At 47.4% G+C, this 12,955-nt stretch overlaps 1 protein-coding gene across 8 annotated transcripts in view; it reads left to right on the forward strand.

The window, feature by feature from the left end:
* Positions 1 to 12,909, forward strand: part of LOC121643918 (dynein heavy chain 17, axonemal-like) — an 18,244-nt gene extending 5,335 nt beyond the window's left edge. For 2 of the 8 annotated variants that reach the window (XM_041991530.1, XM_041991532.1), the window contains exons 7-21: positions 5,147 to 5,233; positions 5,300 to 5,467; positions 5,545 to 5,661; positions 5,735 to 5,985; positions 6,053 to 6,245; positions 7,781 to 7,927; positions 8,012 to 8,135; positions 9,127 to 9,221; positions 9,296 to 9,415; positions 10,169 to 10,312; positions 10,691 to 10,864; positions 11,021 to 11,257; positions 11,329 to 11,498; positions 12,219 to 12,342; positions 12,807 to 12,909. In XM_041991530.1, the coding sequence (XP_041847464.1) occupies positions 5,147 to 5,233; positions 5,300 to 5,467; positions 5,545 to 5,661; positions 5,735 to 5,985; positions 6,053 to 6,245; positions 7,781 to 7,927; positions 8,012 to 8,135; positions 9,127 to 9,221; positions 9,296 to 9,415; positions 10,169 to 10,312; positions 10,691 to 10,864; positions 11,021 to 11,257; positions 11,329 to 11,498; positions 12,219 to 12,342; positions 12,807 to 12,812 (2,157 nt within the window). In that variant the 3' untranslated portion in view covers positions 12,813 to 12,909. Of the gene's footprint in view, positions 1 to 4,802; positions 4,962 to 5,146; positions 5,234 to 5,299; positions 5,468 to 5,544; positions 5,662 to 5,734; positions 5,986 to 6,052; positions 6,246 to 7,780; positions 7,928 to 8,011; positions 8,136 to 9,126; positions 9,222 to 9,295; positions 9,416 to 10,168; positions 10,313 to 10,690; positions 10,865 to 11,020; positions 11,258 to 11,328; positions 11,499 to 12,218; positions 12,343 to 12,806 lie in introns of all 8 variants that reach the window. The other 6 variants (XM_041991525.1, XM_041991526.1, XM_041991527.1 and 3 more) reach the window with 6 other exon arrangements.
* The last annotated feature ends 46 nt before the right edge of the window (positions 12,910 to 12,955 follow it).

Raw genomic sequence — 12,955 nt, forward strand, 5'->3', positions numbered from 1 at the left:
CTTGTCAGTAACTAACTTGTCAGTAACTAAAGTGTCGGTAACTAACTTGTCAGTAACTAACTTGTCAGTAACTAACGTGTCAGCAACTAACGTGTCACTAACTAACGTGTCACTAACTAACGTGTCAGTAACTAACTTGTCAGTAACTAACTTGTCGTAACTAACGTGTCAGCAACTAACGTGTCAGCAACTAATGTGTCACTAACTAATGTGTCAGCAACTAACGTGTCAGCAACTAATGTGTCAGTAACTAATGTGTCACTAACTAATGTGTCAGTAACTAACTTGTCAGTAACTAACTTGTCGATAACTAACTTGTCAGTAACTAAAGTGTCGGTAACTAACTTGTCAGTAACAAACGTGTCAGTAACTAACGTGTCACTAACTAACGTATCGGTAACTAACTTGTCAGTAACTAACGTGTCACTAACTAACGTGTCAGTAACTAACTTGTCAGTAACTAACTTGTCGATAACTAACTTGTCGTAACTAACATGTCAGCAACTAATGTGTCAGTAACTAATGTGTCACTAACTAATGTGTCGATAACTAACTTGTCGTAACTAACTTGTCAGTAACTAACTTGTCAGTAACTAACTTGTCAGTAACTAACGTGTCAGTACCTAACTTGTCAGTAACTAACGTGTCGGTTACTAACTTGTCGGTAACTAACTTGTCGTAACTAACGTGTCAGTAACTAACTTGTCAGTAACTAACTTGTCAGTAACTAACGTGTCGGTAACTAACGTGTCAGTACCTAACTTGTCAGTAACTAACATGTCGGTAACTAACTTGTCGGTAACTAACTTGTCAGCAACTAACGTGTCAGCAACTAATGTGTCAGTAACTAACGTGTCACTAACTAACGTGTCACTAACTAACGTGTCAGTTACTAACTTGTCGATAACTAAGTTGTCGTAACTAACGTGTCAGCAACTAATGTGTCAGTAACTAATGTGTCACTAACTAATGTGTCTATAACTAACTTGTCGTAACTAACGTGTCGGTAACTAACTTGTCAGTAACTAACTTGTCAGTAACTAACGTGTCAGTACCTAACTTGTCAGTAACTAACGTGTCGGTAACTAACTTGTCGTAACTAACGTGTCAGTCACTAACTTGTCAGTAACTAACTTGTCAGTAACTAACTTGTCAGTAACTAACGTGTCGGTAACTAACGTGTCAGTACCTAACGTGTCAGTACCTAACGTGTCAGTAACTAACTTGTCGGTAACAAACTTCTCGGTAACTAACTTGTCGGTAACTAACTTGTCAGCAACTAACGTGTCAGCAACTAATGTGTCAGTAACTAACGTGTCACTAACTAACGTGTCAGTAACTAACTTGTCAGTAACTAACTTGTCGATAACTAACTTGTCGTAACTAACGTGTCAGCAACTAATGTGTCAGTAACTAATGTGTCACTAACTAATGTGTCAGTAACTAACTTGTCAGTAACTAACTTGTCGATAACTAACTTGTCAGTAACTAAAGTGTCGGTAACTAACTTGTCAGTAACAAACGTGTCAGTAACAAACGTGTCAGTAACTAACGTGTCAGTAACTAACGTTTCACTAACTAACGTATCGGTAACTAACGTGTCGGTAACTAACTTGTCGGTAACTAACCTGTCGGTAACTAACCTGTCGGTAACTAACGTGTCGGTACCTAACGTGTCGGTAACTAACGTGTCGGTAACTAACGTGTCGGTAACTAACCTGTCGGTAACAAACGTGTCAGTAACTAACATTTCACTAACTAACGTATCGGTAACTAACGTGTCGGTAACTAACGTGTCGGTAACTAACGTGTCGGTAACTAATGTGTCGGTAACTAACGTGTCGGTAACTAACGTGTCGTAACTAACTTGTCGGTAACTAACGTGTCGGTAACTAACGTGTCGGTAACTAACGTGTCGGTAACTAATGTGTCGGTAACTAATGTGTCGGTAACTAACTTGTCGGTAACTAACGTGTCAGCAACTAATGTGTCAGTAAATAATGTGTCACTAACTAACGTGTCAGTAACTAACTTGTCAGTAACTAACTTGTCGGTAACTAACGTGTCGGTAACTAACGTGTCGTAACTAACTTGTCGGTAACTAACCTGTCGGTAACTAACGTGTCGGTAACTAACGTGTCGGTAACTAATGTGTCGGTAACTAATGTGTCGGTAACTAACTTGTCGGTAACTAACGTGTCAGCAACTAATGTGTCAGTAAATAATGTGTCACTAACTAACGTGTCAGTAACTAACTTGTCAGTAACTAACTTGTCGGTAACTAACTTGTCGTAACTAACGTGTCAGCAACTAATGTGTCAGCAACTAACGTGTCAGTAACTAACGTGTCAGTAACTAACGTATCGGTAACTAACGTGTCGGTAACTAACGTGTCGGTACCTAACATGTCGGTAACTAATGTGTCAGTAACTAACGTGTCAGTAACTAACTTGTCAGTAACTAACTTGTCAGTAACTAACGTGTCAGTAACTAACGTGTCACTAACTAACGTATCGGTAACTAACGTGTCGGTAACTAACGTGTCGGTACCTAACATGTCGGTAACTAACGTGTCGGTAACTAACGTGTCGGTAACTAACTTGTCGTAACTAACGTGTCAGCAACTAATGTGTCAGTAACTAATGTGTCACTAACTAATGTGTCTATAACTAACTTGTCGTAACTAACGTGTCGGTAACTAACTTGTCAGTAACTAACTTGTCAGTAACTAACGTGTCAGTACCTAACTTGTCAGTAACTAACGTGTCGGTTACTACCTTGTCGGTAACTAACTTGTCGTAACTAACGTGTCAGTCACTAACTTGTCAGTAACTAACTTGTCAGTAACAAACGTGTCAGTAACTAACGTTTCACTAACTAACGTATCGGTAACTAACGTGTCGGTAACTAACTTGTCGGTAACTAACCTGTCGGTAACTAACCTGTCGGTAACTAACGTGTCGGTACCTAACGTGTCGGTAACTAACGTGTCGGTAACTAACGTGTCGGTAACTAACCTGTCGGTAACAAACGTGTCAGTAACTAACATTTCACTAACTAACGTATCGGTAACTAACGTGTCGGTAACTAACGTGTCGGTAACTAACGTGTCGGTAACTAACGTGTCGTATCTAACTTGTCGGTAACTAACCTGTCGGTAACTAACGTGTCGGTAACTAACGTGTCGGTAACTAATGTGTCGGTAACTAATGTGTCGGTAACTAACTTGTCGGTAACTAACGTGTCAGCAACTAATGTGTCAGTAAATAATGTGTCACTAACTAACGTGTCAGTAACTAACTTGTCAGTAACTAACTTGTCGGTAACTAACTTGTCGTAACTAACGTGTCAGCAACTAATGTGTCAGCAACTAATGTGTCAGTAACTAACGTGTCAGTAACTAACGTATCGGTAACTAACGTGTCGGTAACTAACGTGTCGGTACCTAACATGTCGGTAACTAACGTGTCAGTAACTAACTTGTCAGTAACTAACTTGTCAGTAACTAACGTGTCACTAACTAACGTGTCACTAACTAACGTATCGGTAACTAACGTGTCGGTAACTAACGTGTCGGTACCTAACATGTCGGTAACTAACGTGTCGGTAACTAACGTGTCGGTAACTAACTTGTCGTAACTAACGTGTCAGCAACTAATGTGTCAGCAACTAATGTGTCAGTAACTAACGTGTCAGTAACTAACGTGTCAGTAACTAACTTGTCGATAACTAACTTGTCAGTAACTAACTTGTCAGTAACTAAAGTGTCGGTAACTAACTTGTCAGTAACTAACGTGTCAGTAACTAACGTGTCACTAACTAATGTATCGGTAACTAACGTGTCGGTAACTAACGTATCGTTAACTAACTTGTTGGTAACTAACTTGTCAGTAACTAACGTATCGGTAACTAACGTGCCGGTAACTAACGTATCGTAACTAACGTGTCGGTAACTAACGTGTCAGTAACTAACTTGTCAGTAACTAACGTATCGGTAACTAACGTATCGGTAACTAACGTGTCGGTAACTAATGTATCGGTAACTAACGTGTCTGTAACTAACGTGTCGGTAACTAACAGCTCTGCTCAGGCTGGTGAGGCGTTGCAGCTTTCGTTCTACCAGAGCAGCCAGCTGTCCGGATGGACCTGACAAACTCTTTCAGCTCTGAGCTCGGCATGCTGCCAGGGCAAAATGATGTTTGAGGATTCTGTTTCATGTGGTCCAAAAAACACCATTTCTGTCCACTGACTGCCAGAGGAAACATCTGCATACAGTACAAAAATAAAGATATTCATCGAGGTTGGAGCGTCTCCCGGCGGAGACTTCTGTCCACCAGCGTCCACACTTCTCCAGCCTTTTCCGTTTAACCTGCGCGTATTTGTCGCGGAGGTTTTCCCATCGCTTCATGCATTTCGGGACCTCCAAACCGGGAATCTCCCTCCATGGAGTGAAGCTCAAAGGAGCATCTTTATAGTTCTTGGAGGTGGCATCATAAAGATCCGCCGCTCATCATTGTGTGTTGTTTTTAAAAATGTTACCACACAAATTCAGCAAGAGGATCCAGAAATCCGGAAACGCGTGATCCCAAACTGACCAATCACAAGCGAGTAGCAGGGGTGCGCATCAGGTCTGGAAGAGGTGCACGTGGAGCCTCTGCGGTGCGAGTATAGATCCAGCTTCCATCTACACTCCCGTCAGAGAGCGCCATCCTGGAGGGAGGAGCTTCAGAAACAGCTGATTCCTTTTTGTTTTTATTAAGTTCAGTCGGAAAAGCTCCTCTCCTGCTCTTATCCTACTGCAGAGTGGAAAGTTCCTGTGTGGACAAGAAGTGATGCGTGCTCTTGTATCTGCCCCCGGTCCGGTCCTGGAAGATGTTAGACTGGTTATCCAGACGCTAAACACCCTGAAGGAGGCCTACGCGCAGAGCAGTGCACTGCTGGACAACCGAACCCACAGCCAGGTACGCTGGAGCAGCTCACGGGAGTTTGTGTAGTTCTTGGTGTTCCTGTTGTTACCCTGTTGTTGGTTTTGGTGGTTCTGCTGGTGACAGTCGCTCCAGGTAGTTTCTGTCTGGGACCAGCCCCGCCCCCTCTCCTGTCTTTACCTGGATGCTCTCTGAGACCGGTTCATTTGTTTCTGCTTCAGGACACGCCTTCACACAGCTGGGACATCCCGTCACACCTGGTCTTCTTCCACCTGGACCGCTTCATGAAACGGCTGCTCAGCATCAAGGTACACCTGGTCGTCCCCTGAACCAGAACCCAGAGGACACTACTCTGACCCCGCCTCCTCCTGCAGGAGGTGCTTTCTGTCTGTCTCCAGGTGTATCAGCTGGATCAGATGGTTTTGTCTGGTGTCAGCAGCACGATGTGGACCGATGCAGTTCAGCAGGTTCTTCAGGAGTTCCTGCTTCACACGAGGCGGCTCTCTGGCTGCTGCTGTGACCCAACAGACCCTGAAGACCTGGTGAGACCAGCTGGTGTGATCAGCCGATGTGGAAACTACTTGTCATCTGAGCTGTCCTGCCTCCTTCTTCCCCTCAGAACTTTGAGAAGAACCTGAATCAGTTTCTGGCTCAGGTGTTGGACCTGGAGACCTGGCTGGTGTCGGTGCTGAGCAGGGCCCTGGAGGACTGCAGCGATGCTTCATCTGCTGCAAAGGTACGGGTCCAGTAGCTGTGGACCACAATTCGGACCGACCCCCTCTAATGTGGCCTGACCTGCTGTGTTCAAGCTGTTGCAGATGTTTGGGTTCATCCTGGACCGTCCTCTGATCCAGAATCAGCTGCACCCTCTCCTGAGCCGGCTGGTGAAGATGATCCAGATAGAACTGGCTCAGATTGAACTTCAGTTCTACAGTCAGAAAGACAAGTTGGAAACGTTTTACAAGTTTCGGCCGGCAGCTCCTGTTGGACTCTTGTGGATTCAACAGCTGCTCCAGAGAACTGGAGCCGCTCTAAAGAACTACTTGACCTTCCAGAACCGGTAAGACCTGCACACACTGACACTGCTGCCCCGAAGAGCCAGCTGCTGGACTCGCTTTGTGTTCCAGGCACCAGGACTCATCTGAGGGCCAGCTGGTTCAGAACAGGATTAGACAGATCCTAGACCTCCTGCAGGACTTCAGAGAGAGCGCGAGGTCCGACTGGAGCGCCCAGCTGGACTCTGACTGTGGCTTCATCCAGAGACTTCCTTTGATCCAAACAACCAAGCACGGACTCCTGGAAGTTAGCTGCAGTCACAGGGTAGGTCACCTTCAGGCTCCACCCACCTCTCATCTGCAGGCTCCACCCACACATTACTTATAGGCTCTAAACTCCATCTACACACTCTACTCATGACCTACAGGCTCCACCCACCGTTGACCACCAGTTACCTCTAGGCTCCACCCACCAACTCATTACCTGCAGGTTTCACCCACCTGTCACCTGCAGCCTACATTAAGGTGATGGTCTGGAACTGAACCAGTAGCAAAAAAACTCAGGTTGCTGCTACCTGGAAAGGTGGCGTAACCATTTTTCATTCACCGAGTAACAAGTACCGGTTACCAGATGCCAGTTACCAAGTAGAGGTTGACACGGGATTTTCACTCCCGTCCCATCCCAATCCCACTTTTAAAATTTATTTATAGGAAATACATAGAATTAAATTAATGTTCTCACCCTTCTTTTTTAGACCAGCTGGTGTTTCTTTCTTTTTTTTTTTTTTTGGAGATCGGTTACAATAAAAAAAGGGAACAACAATAAAACAGGACACGGTTCACAGCATGTCCACCAAAGTTAAGTAAACCCAAACAGAACATATAAAGTTGTATTTTACTCATTAACTAAACGTTTTATTGGAGGCATACAGTGTTAAAAACCGTCGCACTCGACTCTCGTGGAGTTTATTAATATGTGGCCTTCTCTAACCAGTTCCACCAACCTGACTTTCTGTTGTAAATCTCTTTTTGCCACATGGGTTTCTCCGCGGGTGTTTGCTAACTCCATTCCTTTTCTTATTTCAGTTCCAGCAGGGAAGCAGCGGCTGTTCCTCTCAGTATAAAACCGACATAACACGGATCACTGGCAGCTGCAGAGGTGCTGCATTCAGAAACTATTACAGTTTCATTTCCACTGATCACGGCTTTTTAATTGATTTCAGTACATTTCTTGTCAATAAAATGCAGAATCTATGAAAGTGGTCTGCTTTCATTCAGGAGTTACCGTACAGATTACTGAGCAGCTAGCATCGTAGCAGTACCTTATAAACCGTTCCTGACAGACGATCACCTGATGGGACGACGCTGTGCTGTAATCAATCTGTTAAAACTTATAAAAGCAGACTTTCTTTCACTTGCATTTGTGTCTTATGTTGGTTTCATACCGAGAGGAACAGCTGCAGACCAGAGAGAGAAACTGAGTGACAGCGTTAACAAGCTGGGTGGCCGTCTGATCACTTTCTATCACACATTCAATTTATGGAAAGCAGCGTTGGCTTCTGGGTAGTGTAGTTCTTATTTAACTTGGTTACAGTGTAGGCTGAGCAAAAACTACAAAATGGCGGCACCTGTCTTTTTTTCCTTTTTTTGTTTTCGTTTGGTTCCTGCTCCCGTTAGCTTTTTATCCTGTACCGTATCACATGACTCAGTAAAACTGACTCCCATCCTGCAGGAATCCCGTGGGAATCCCAAGCTTTTACCAAGTCACCTGGTAAAAGCTTCAGTTGCCAAGTAACAGGTACCAGGAAGGAGGTGCAGGGCTGCTTCTTTGTCTGTCCTGAACCTCCTGACTGTCTGCAGGTGGAGTCGGTGCTAAAAGGGCTCAGGTATGTGTGCAGGAAAGGAGAAGTAGAGCTCCGCCCCCACATCGCTCAGCTCCTCCCCTGTAGAGATGACATCACCCAGACTTACCTGAGACTGAGTCACATGGTGTCCTGCTACAACCAGGTGTGTCCTCTCACACGGTCACTGGCTCTGAAGCTGATCTAGATCCAGGTGAGGGTCATGTGATACTCTGTGGTCTTCCTGCAGGTGTTCAGTGACACCCTGCAGGTGGAACGTCCTCTGATCCAGGACCAGCTGCAGGACCTGAACCAGACCCTGACCCAGCTGCAGAAGAAAACCTGGAGCCCTGAAGGTGACGTCACAATTCATGGTGTGTGGTTACTGAGTAGTGTGAACATTAAAGAGGTAAAAACTACGTAACCAGGTAGAATGTTTAAGTCCACATTCATTTCCCCTCAGACCTGATTCTGGAGCAGTTCAGTAAGTCTGTATAAAACACCAGTAAAACCAGGGAGAACCGCTGGGACTCATCTGGTCCCAGTCTGATCCCAGTCTGATCCTGGTCTGATCCCAGTCTGATCCTGGTCCCAGTCTGATCCTGGTCTGATCCTGGTCTCGTCTGGTCCCAGTCTGATTCTGGTCTGATCCTGGTCCAAGTCTGATCCCGGTCTGATCCTGGTCTCGTCTGGTCCCAGTCTGATCCCGGTCTGATCCTGGTCTCGTCTGGTCCCAGTCTGATCCTGGTCTCGTCTGGTCCCAGTCTGATCCCGGTCTGATCCTGGTCTCGTCTGGTCCCAGTCTGATCCCGGTCTGATCCTGGTCTGATCCTGGTCTCGTCTGGTCCCAGTCTGATTCTGGTCTGATCCTGGTCCAAGTCTGATCCCGGTCTGATCCTGGTCTCGTCTGGTCCCAGTCTGATCCCGGTCTGATCCTGGTCTCGTCTGGTCCCAGTCTGATCCTGGTCTCGTCTGGTCCCGGTCTGAGCCCGGTCTGATCCTGGTCTCGTCTGGTCCCGGTCTGAGCCCGGTCTGATCCTGGTCTCGTCTGGTCCCAGTCTGATCCCGGTCTGATCCTGGTCTCGTCTGGTCCCAGTCTGATCCTGGTCTGATCCTGGTCTCGGTTGCTGCACTGTTTTACTGGTAGTTCCACTGTTTGACCACTAGGGCGCCGCTAACCGGTGGGCAGAATTTACACATTTTCTACGCACAAGTACAAGTTGATAAATCCCAAACTTTGTGTGGGAATGTTCGCACGCACACATCACACACACTTCTGTGCGCACGCACGGCTGATAAATGAGGTCCATGGTGTTTATATGCATCTACCTGTCCAGGTGTGTGTGTGTGTGTGTACCTGTTCAGGTGTGGACCAGCTGCAGACCCAGACGGTGTTGATGTTTTGCTGCACTCTTAGAGAGACCAGAACCAACATGGAAGCCATGACAACGATTGCACAGGTGTGTTAAAAGCCACGCCCCATCTGCCAGTCAAAGGTCTGTCAGGTGACTTAGATGTGCTGCTGTCAGTGCAGGGGTGGGCGGAGCTTGACCTGCTGCAGAGGTCACATGACTATCTTCTGGAAGGCGGAGTTACAGAGCACACATGCAGACGGATCAGGGAAGAGGGGCAACAGCTGTTGAAGCTAATCCAGGTAACACTGACACACCTGCAAGGTAGAGGCAGAATGGCGACCCCATGCTGATCTCACTCAAACACCTGTTACTCAAAGATCCGCCTGATCAATAACCATCTTGGTGCTCTGGCTCGTCTGGCTGTGTTTGGAGCGTCGTTCCCTCAGCTGACCAGAAATAGACCCGTCTGTCAGGAGAACGTTGTCACAATCAGATCCTGAAAGGATCAATCTTGCTTTTACCTCCTCTCCTATTGATTACCGTAATTCTGTTCCACTCGTTACACAAAGGCGACTCAGCAGAATTCTGCTGCCAGACTACTGACAGGTCCGCCCAGAAGATCCCAGGTCCGCCCAGAAGATCCCAGAGCTGCCCAGAAGATCCCAGAGCTGCCCAGAACAGTCCAGAGCTGCCCAGAACAGCGGAGAACAGCCCAGAGCATCCCAGAGCAGCCACATCACCCCTACTTTATCAGGACTTCATCGATTCCAACCTTCAGTCTTCAGGCCAAAGCCTCCTGAAGGTCCCAAAGACCTGTTTAAAAAATCCGGGCAGACCTGGCCTTTCAGGCTGTAGCCTCTAGAAGGACTTCCCCCGTCCCTCTGTGTGGTCGACTCCGTAAACTCTTTTAAAAAGCAGTGAAGACGATTTTAATTGGTGGTTGTTTATTTTATTATTAATGTTTTATTGCAGCCTTTTTATGTCCAGAACTGCGTGATATTTATCTGTGAAAAGAGTTCTATGAATAAAATTTACTTACTAACTGTTTTCAGGTAAACAGGAGTCTGTACAAAGCCCAGGAGTCCTCTCAGACCTGGATCGATTATCTGGACCACATTGATAATGAAGTCCAAGATGGACTGTTCCAGCTGCTGCACAGAGCGCTGCACTTCCTGTCTGACAGCATGAACCCACAGGTAGACCCGCACACATGGACCGTCATTTATAATCCGTTCATAGAGACCACAGGTAGACCTGCACACCTGATGCCTGTACCAGGAAGCTGGATTTCTCTTATCGCTAAACAGCTCCACCAGGCTGAGATAAAGAGCTTAATAATAACGCTCTCGTTTATCATTGGTTCATAAAGACCACAGAAGAGGAACAGAAAGTAAACAAACAGGAAGCGTCCCCACAACAGATCCTGGTTTTTATTCAGTAGTGAAACTTTCCCACATGGTTCTCCTGGAATTTCCTGGACGTGCTGCAGGGATCAGATCTGATACGGAGACACGTTCTGTCTCAGAAAAGTGACCTTTCCTCTGAAGACATTAACACCTGCTGCCTCTGTGTAGACCTCCAGCTCCGCCCTGTTGGCAGTCCGTCTGCAGCTGCAGGAAACAGGAAGTGCGTTTGAGCCTCTGCTGGATGGCGGCCTGTCAGACTTCCTGAAAACCACCATCTGCGACATTTATGCCACTGCCGCTCTGCCACCCAGGATCTCCAGGAGTCGCCATGGCAACTACCAGGTGAGTGGAACCTCATCCTGGCATCACATTGTGAGGACAGTCCAGACTCATCGGTTCTCCTCACCTGTTCTCTCCTCCCACGCTCCTCACCTGCTCTCTCCTCTCGCGCTCCTCACCTGTTCTCCTCTCATGATTTTCACATGTTCTGTGCACCAGCTGTTGTTACAGCAGAACCCAGGTCTCTGTGCCCTGGAACAAGAAGTGTTGCATGAGTTGCAGCAGGTGAGGGAGGAGGCGGAGCATCTGAGAGAAGGACTAGACAGGTACTCTCACCTGTGGCTGAGTGACAGGAAGACGATGTTCAAGGACTTCCTGAAATATGGCAGGCAGCTGGCACCTGAAGAGCTGGAGGCAGGCCAGACTCCGCCCACCCTGAACAACTTCCATAGAGAGGTCACTCACCTGTCTACACCTGCTGCTGTGTGTGCGCAGGTGAGACAGGTGACAATCATGTTCTGTTTCAGATGGAGTCTCTCAGTGCGCTAAGCTCAGAGGTGAGTCACCTGGATGATGTCATCATCCTGCATGGCTGGCTGCAGGTGGACCTGAGACCTTTTAGAACATCCCTATTGTCCATCATCTACACCTGGAGACACATGTACACAAACTATCTGCTGGAGTCCGTCAGCAACAGGTAAACCTACTTGAGATGAAGGACCTAGTCCAGAAACCAGGGCCAACTCTGAGTTTCTGGTTCTGGCGTTCAGTGAGGGACGCTTACAGTGGGGGACGCGTACGGTGAGGGACTTGTACGGTGAGGGATGCGTAGGGCGGGGGGCGCGTACGGTGAGGGATGCGTATGGTGAGGGACGTGTACGGTGGGATGCGTACGGCGGGGGACGCGTACAGTGGGGGACGCGTACGGTGAGGGACTTGTACGGTGAGGGACGCGTACGGCGGGGGGCGCGTACGGTGAGGGATGCGTATGGTGAGGGACTTGTACGGTGAGGGACGTGTACGGTGGGATGCGTACGGCGGGGGACGCGTACAGTGGGGGACGCGTACGGTGAGGGACGTGTACGTGAGGGACGTGTACGGTGGGACGCGTACAGTGGGGGACGCGTACGGTGAGGGACGTGTACGTGAGGGACGTGTACGGTGGGACGCGTACGGCGGGGGACGCGTACAGTGGGGGACGCGTATGGCGGGGGACATGTAGAGTTTCTGATAGGAAACCTGACAAAGAGGTTTACTTCGCAGAATCCGTGCTCATGGTAACAGATTCAGTTACCATGAGCACAGACTCGGGGTAAAGCTCACCCGTTTCTGGAAGAGAACAACAGAACTACATAACCCACTTCCTGGAACAGCCCCTGGTTAATTAACCTGTAAACCTGTCTACACCTGTCCACAGTATGCAGGTGCACACGGAGGATGAAGAGTCCCCATCATCGTCCACCTTTTCGGTAAAGGACATCATCCTGCTGCTGGAAGCTGCTGCAGTGGAGCTTCCTAAACACTTGACTGCACAGCTGCAGGTAGTGACATCACTCTGACATCACTCCTGACACCGACTGTGCTCACAGGTCAGCTCCAGATGCGTCTGTCTATAGAAACACACCAACTTCACCCAGTCCAGGTCATCGGTCCACCTGGATGGGTTATCAGAATCCAGTCTCCATTACTGGATTCTCTACAGGATCTCTTGCTTTAGTCAAACACAACGTTGAACTGATGTTTCTGGTTCTGAACTGAATTGAGGAGTGACTGGAGTTTGTCTCTGATGAACTAGTTACCTGTCCGGTACCGGCACCTGTACCGGTGCATAGCAGACACGGTGCCGATGCTGTGAAACAGTTTCATGTTGAAGTGGAAAATCTTTTTATTTAGATCAGGTCTACACCTCCATCCCTCCATGTCTCTGTGTGTATATGTCTCACTGTTTCCATCTTTCCATGTCTGCCCCTGTGTCTTCATGTCTGTCTCTGTCTCTCTGTTCCAGTGCTAATGGAGACAAACATCTTGGAGGACGTCCTGATGGAACCAGGGATGTCTCAGTTGTACACATCTGGATCGTCTTTACAATAAAAGTTCTGAACAGTTCAGTCTGACTAAATTCTTGTTTTGAGAGTTTTCTCCAGACTGGTTCTC

The sequence above is a fragment of the Melanotaenia boesemani genome, chromosome 8, assembly GCF_017639745.1.
Source record: "Melanotaenia boesemani isolate fMelBoe1 chromosome 8, fMelBoe1.pri, whole genome shotgun sequence".
Classification (NCBI taxonomy): Eukaryota; Metazoa; Chordata; class Actinopteri; order Atheriniformes; family Melanotaeniidae; genus Melanotaenia; species Melanotaenia boesemani.